The sequence below is a fragment of the Anolis sagrei genome, chromosome 5 (genome assembly GCF_037176765.1).
Source record: "Anolis sagrei isolate rAnoSag1 chromosome 5, rAnoSag1.mat, whole genome shotgun sequence".
In the NCBI taxonomy this organism is placed as follows: domain Eukaryota; kingdom Metazoa; phylum Chordata; class Lepidosauria; order Squamata; family Dactyloidae; genus Anolis; species Anolis sagrei.
This window is the reverse complement of record NC_090025.1, coordinates 127,385,018-127,392,095: the sequence shown is the minus strand read 5'-3', so window position 1 is coordinate 127,392,095 and position 7,078 is coordinate 127,385,018. Positions and strand designations below refer to the sequence as shown.

The 7,078-nt window shown below is 36.5% G+C and overlaps 1 protein-coding gene across 1 annotated transcript; it reads left to right on the top strand.

Annotated features, from left to right (window-relative positions):
• The first annotated feature begins 2,325 nt into the window (after positions 1-2,325).
• LOC132775392 (hyaluronidase-like) lies at positions 2,326-6,343 on the top strand. Its single transcript, XM_060776141.2, has 3 exons — positions 2,326-3,281; positions 4,967-5,056; positions 5,985-6,343. The coding sequence occupies exons 1-3, from the start codon at positions 2,361-2,363 to the stop codon at positions 6,309-6,311; spliced, it is 1,338 nt and encodes a 445-aa protein (XP_060632124.2). The 5' UTR covers positions 2,326-2,360; the 3' UTR covers positions 6,312-6,343.
• The last annotated feature ends 735 nt before the right edge of the window (positions 6,344-7,078 follow it).

Here is a 7,078-nt window from a genome sequence, read left to right as displayed (position 1 = left end):
GGAGCCCTTGCAGTTAAAGAGGTGCCAAACTGCTATAATTCTGCAGTGTGAATGTTTTCTTAGTTGGTCAAGTATTACATTTTTTTCATCTCTAAGTCTTTTTCCATCATCAGAAGAGAGCCATTTAAATCCATGATGCTTCATTCAGTAAGCTCAGGTCAGTTGATTAGATCTACATATGACCAAGGGCATATCCACACTTCACAATTGACTGTTTAGTCACCATAGCTCTCTCTTATGGAATCCTGGGATTTGGAGTTTCTTTTCCTGAGAACTTCACAGTGTAGTTTAGGGCAGAAAACTATAGAATGCTATGTCCTTAAAATAGTTTGATTTGATAAAATGGAATAAAGACAGCCAAATGGCATAAAGCTGTTTTATCTTTGCTATGTGGATGAATGCTAAGTCTGAATTCAACCCATTTAAAAATGCAACAAAAAGTATTGTACCTGGTATAATGTGAAAACATTATTTTCAATTGTTATCTTAATGAAAGAGAAGTCAATATTTTTATCCACTGAGGGAGAGAATATAAGCAGATTCATAGACTACATTATAATTAATTTTGTGAATCAAGAGTCTCTTGAAAACACCCTAATTGTTTTTAATAAGGAAAGAAATTTAACTGTTTCATTTTTAAAGAACTGTTTTTGTATTTAAAATGTGGAGCAGAAACATTTCTGCGTGATATTCTCTTAGGGACACTTGTGTGAGTTGGACAGAAGCGCACATCCTTTGGCAGTTTAACCAGGCATGACAATGTAGCATTGACAAAAAATGCAAGGGGATTTGTACCAAGTTAATAATGATGTGTCAAGCAAAATCATTAGTGCACTGCTTATGCTCATTACAGTGTTTGGGATTAAAATGGTGCAGTAGAATTGAAAACTTCAGTTAAGGGGCTGGAAATGCATCTGTGAAAGTAACAAGAGACTATTGTTCTTTCTGGCATGAAAAATATTGGGTTTTGTTTAAGATTCATGGATATTTGCCCAAAATCCACAGATAGAAATCCAGAACATTCCTTTTGCCTTTTTGGTTGTGGCTACTAGAATTTTTGAAAAAAGAGATTTCTTGATATGATAAGAATATTCTCATTTCCCCTCTATGTACCCACTCAGTAATATCCCAGCTGGTATACATTGGAGATATGATTAGACTCTCTGGCCTGCTGTTTTCTGTCTACTGGGTTGACCTTCTGAAATGAGATTTTTGAACTCCACACAGCAAGTCAAATATAGTGTTATGTTGCCACTGTGGTTATGCCACAAAGATCTCACAAAATGATGGATCAAAGAAATTGTTTAGAGCCAACATGCTGCTGTCAAAGTATATTCTGTTCAGCATATTATAATCAATTGCTGGCTTATATTCTGACTATTTCATATTTCACCGTTGATTACAAAAACCAAGTTAGAACTGTGCTGAATAAGAAGAAAATGCTTTCTTGGTTGATTCCGTTACAATTAAGCCACCATGATAGGAAGCCGATAGTCATTTCATTTGTTTTATCTTGTGTTTTTGATGAATAATTTCAGAGCTATAAGTATAACTGAGCTTATGATGCAGCTTCATGGACATTACTTCAGTAACAGACAATTTGATATCAAAAGCAGAAAAAAGCTAAAAGGTCATTCCTACATTATAAAAATGTATACCAGTTCAATGTGTTTCTGCAAATTGTATTCAATACTAACAAAATGAGTTGGTGAAATGAAAGAACCAGATTCAGTAGATTAGTACAAATCTGACTCTGATTTTAGAAAAAAAAAAGTCAATAACAGAGGTTTTGGACTAAAGTAGGGTTCCTACCCCATTGATAAAAATACTGCAACAGAATTAGGATAGGTAGGTGGGAACTTTCAACAGAATGAATCTACTGCAATTTAGTTCTTGAAGTTAATAGCTAGAATATGATTGGAGGATTTGAGAGACTGGTTACTTAATTTGCTATTCTGGGCTGCATTTGGACTGAGCTAGTCATGTTTTACAGTGTCATCCCATTCATATTCACACAGGAGTTATGATTGATTGCATCACGTGGAAGACTGGGATTTATAAATTAGAGAGACAGTAATGATCTCTGGCATAAATACAACTTCAAATTACAAATCTCAGGATTCCATATGATCATAGTGCTACAATTAGGCGTTATGAAAGAGATCTCGGTTATTCCAAATAAGTACTACAGGATTGAAGCTTTAGTTTAGACCCAGCTTTTTAATTATTTCTAGAACAGCAATTTTAAATTAATTCACCTTTCCAGTTGTTTTTGTCATTGGTTTTACTGTTAATGTTCTTTCTCCTTTTGTTTCCTTTGAGGACACTACCCTACCAGCATTGCTAAAAGAGAGCATATTATGTGCCATCCATGGATCAAATGCCTACCAGTATGGCTCTTATTGATGGTGGCTAATGGGAGTACAATTATGCCTACAAGAGCTCCATTGTTTCCCAACAAGGCTTTCATAGTGGTGTGGAATGCACCTACTGAACAATGCCGACTACGCTTCAATGTGTCTTTAGATCTAAACATTTTCAATGTGCTATCAAATCCTAATGAAACCTTGAGTGGGCCTACTGTGACAATATTTTATCACACTCGGTTGGGATACTATCCCTATTTTAATGACAATGGAGATTCTATCAATGGAGGTATACCACAGAACCAGAGCATTATCAAGCACCTAAACAAGGCCAAGTCGGACATTGATCATGTCATAACCATGAAGAAATTCCAAGGGCTTGGAGTTATTGACTGGGAAAACTGGAGACCACAATGGGACCGGAATTGGGGAAATAAAACAATTTACAAAAACAAATCTCTTGAACTTGTTAGAAAGAGGCACCCACATTGGCCCAAGAATGCAGTTCACAAAGCTGCTAAGGAAGAATTTGAAAATGCTGGCAAGAATTTTATGAACAGCACCCTTTCTCTTGCTGAAAATATGAGACCAAGTGGATTATGGGGTTACTACCTGTACCCAGACTGCTATAATTACGATTACAAGACCAAGAGGAATACATATACAGGCAAATGCCCAGATATTGCATCTTCACGTAATGATCTTCTGCTTTGGCTTTGGAAAGAAAGTACTGCCCTTTATCCTTCAATATACCTGGATAAGAGGCTGAAGTCAAGCCCGAATTCCTTGAAATTTGTACACTACCGGGTTAAAGAGGCAATACGCATTGCTTCCATTGCTAGGAAAGACTATGCTTTACCTGTTTTTGTGTACTCTAGGCCATTTTATGCCTATACATTCCAGGCTTTGACAGAGGTAAGAATATATTGGAATCACGTTGTCTTGCCAAATAACTTGCTCTTGATCTGTTTGCACATATATTTAACTGTATTTATAATTGGTACAACAATGCTTTACTAGAATTTACTGGGATCCTAATTATAATTCAGGACTTTTCTGCACAAAATTTGAAGGTGTTCGCATAGAAATACTATTTTCTGTGCAGAAAAGCTATTTTCTACACAAGACAAAATAACAGTAATGCTTGTTTATAACGCCCTTTCCAGAAAAATGTGGACCATCAAACTTTATACCACAAGAGCAAAGACAATGAAAACATGTACATTTTGCATGGAATGTCCCAATTGTAACTTTTCTTGTGCAGGAAAGCCACATATGAGTTTTCACAAAATGTCAGAAACTGTAAAGATTCTTGTAAGTCCTGGATTCACTTTGTTGGGATTTATTGATAATTGAAACAAATTTTTTCATGAATTTCCAAATATTTGAATATTCTTTCAACTCCTAAAAAGTTTGCACTACAATGCCTTATCCCTTTAGATCTAAACTACATACTATGTGATGAAACATGGACTACAAAGATTTGCTCCCATAGCACAGATTTTCTCTCATAGGAGGTGGACATTTTGTATATTTTCTACTCATTGTGGTACTTGATCAATTTTTCCCTTAATCATTTACCTGATATTTGACAAAATAGATAACTTTTATCCTTCTAGGCAGACTAAAGTCAGCAATGAGTATGTGTGTAATTTAACCACTCCAGTGAAAACTAGGACTTCACATTCTTTGTCAGTGTAAATTCAGAAACTTTACCAATAGCAACATGCTAGTTGTGTTTGATGTTTCTGATCAAACCAATGTTTTGGGTATTTTGCATAGTCACTTTTTGATTTACAAAGGTGTTGTCAAATCAACAAAAGTAAGTAAAAGAGCAAGGATAGGGGAAATTGGTAACCAAAAAGTGATACTGTGTCAAGTTTTGTACTGGAGCTCAGACCTAATTAACATAGCCTCAAATAAAACAGAATGTATCATATATTCAATAACGAATAAAGAAAAAGCAAATATGCCACTAAATTCTATACATTTGAAAACCAAGAATGGCTCCCCTGACATCTATTTCTTTTTTCTCTTAGTGCATGTGTGAGCATGTATTTATGCATACTTGAAAATATGGAATTAACAATTCCACATGCTGTCATTTAAATGCACCCAAGCATGTGTGATCGATTTCAGAAGTATGCTCACAAAGCATGGCCCCAGATGTTACCTATAAATCAGTAGTGGTAAGGAAAGAGACATTATCGCTTGTTGTGTGTACACATTCATCTTATTGACAGCTCTGGCAAATTGGGTGTGCAACAAGGGTTGTTGAGTTTTGAGGGAGTGTTTCAAAAGCATACCTTCCAAAAATTCACAGATCAAAATAAGAATATGTCTTGCCAGGATGGCAAAAATTATTAATTATTAAAAACCATCTGCTCTTGTCTGAGTCTACTGGAAAGGACAAGATTCTACCATTTCCTTTCCTCCTGCTGAGCTAACTAAGTATAAACTATTTTTTACACTTTGAACTCAGTTTGCAGTAACTAAAGTGACAAGTGATAGAGATGACTGTGAACAGCATTGGTAATAGTGGCTCTGCTTTGGTTCTTGATTCACTGTATGACACATTATGCCTATTTATGTCTTTTCAGATTGACTTGGTGCATACTATTGGTGAGAGTGCATCCTTGGGGGCAGCAGGAGTTGTCCTCTGGGGAAGTATCCAGTATGCCAATTCTTATGTAAGTGAGTTTGCCTTAAAACATGCCTGCTAGTTAAATTTCACAAGAATTCACGAGAGCCATCCCTTCACCACTGGGAGTACAAGATAGTTTCCATTGTTGAACTCCAGTGAATGACACCAAGTTAGGACCTGAGATGTTCAGAAGAGGCCCTTTTCTCGGTCCCACCTCCATTTCAAGCTTGGTTGGTGAGAACGAGAGAGCGGGCCTTCTTTCTCGGTGGCTGCCCCTCAACTTTGGATCTCCCCGCTGACCTTCCAATGGCAGGCTAAAGCCTTTTTATTCAGGAAAGCTTTAAAAGAAGGTTTTTAAGATCAAGTGAGAGGGTGCTGGGGTCTTTAGCTTTCTTTATATTTTTATGGATTTTAACTGAATGTTAAAAACTATTGCTATGTTTAATCCTGTTTTAGTGTTTGTATATTTGTAGATTTTAGATTGTAAGTTGCTTTGAGTCTCCTTGTGGAGAGAAAGTGGGATATTAATAGTAATAATAGTAGTAGTAGTAGTAATAATAATAATAATAATAATAGGATTCCTTTTGGAGAATATTGATGCCATTTCTCCATACAGAAGTGGTAGGCTATGTGCATCTCATGGGCCATACATGGCTTCAGTCTCTTATTGTAGCTCCGGTTCTCTTCACAATGATTATTTGGGAAGAAAAAACATTTTTTGGGGGTGTCAAGAATTTGTGGCACAAAAGCTCTGGGTTTTTTTTGCATGGTAGGGGGTTTTGGTTTTGATTTCTTTAAAGAAGATTCCTCTTGTATTTTTTTTGGGGGGGGGAGGGGTGGCATGCTATTGAAAATAACAATACATGTTTTAAAAATATTAAATGAGGAAATACAGTGTTTATGCAGTATGCAATATGATCCCCATTAACATAATGGGAGTATGAAACAACTAATTTATGCCATTTTCCCCCCAGGAAAACTGTCTTACTGTGAAAAAATATGTAGATGGTCCCTTGGGGCATTACATCATGAATGTGACCTCTGCAGCCAAGCTCTGTAGCAAAGTCCTATGTAAGAAGAATGGAAGATGCATTCGTAAAAACAGCGAATCATTTGATTATTTGCACTTGCATCCACAGAGTTTTAAGATTAGGTTTTCCAAAGCAACGAACAAAGTCTCTGTTGTAGGAAAGATGAAGAGGAAAGACAAGGCAGCCATGAAAGAAAAATTTATGTGCCAGTGTTACCAAGGCTGGACTGGGAAATATTGTGAAATGCCTAACTTCAAAAAGAAGGTATGAAATTTATTGACAATAAATATGATGGAAATTCAGTTGATTATTTGGTATGTCATTGCTACAGTTTCCTGAGACCCCACAATACCAATCAGAAGTTCAGGAGTGTCGTGGGGATAGCCAGGATGGAATTCATGATGAATAATGGGTTTTTAAGTCCACCTAGATAAATCCCTACACAGGTATAGGCAACTTATTTGGATGTTGCAAATAACAGGGGATGCTAAATTCACTGAAGTAAACACATCAGGATTTCTTTGGAGGCAACCATGAGTGTTAACTGCATATTTTCCAGTTATAATGATTTGGTAAGACAGTGCAGCTTATTGTTCCATTATTTCATCTGCTTTAAATGTCCCAGTTTGTACCCTCTACTCCCACTTTGTTATTTGCTTACTTCAGTTGCTGCAAACTGAGTTCAACACACAAAATCAGTTTGCAGTCAATTAACTCAGCAAGGGAAAAGTGGAGTATGCAATCTTTCCCTTCTCAGACTCGAGGCCCCATCTATACTGCCATATAAAATCTGGATTACCTACTTTGAAAGGATTATATATAGTCTACACTGCCATATAATCCAATTCAAAGCAGATAATCCGGATTTTATATGATGGTGTAGAAGAGGCCTCAGTCAAAAGCAAATTGCTGAAATCTCTCACTGACTTTTGCCATCTGGACCGCAGCCTGATGTTGCTTGGCCTGCTTTGAAAATTCTGAAATTTAAGATCATTTAGGAGCCCCGTGGCACAATGAGTTAACCCTTTGTTGGCAGG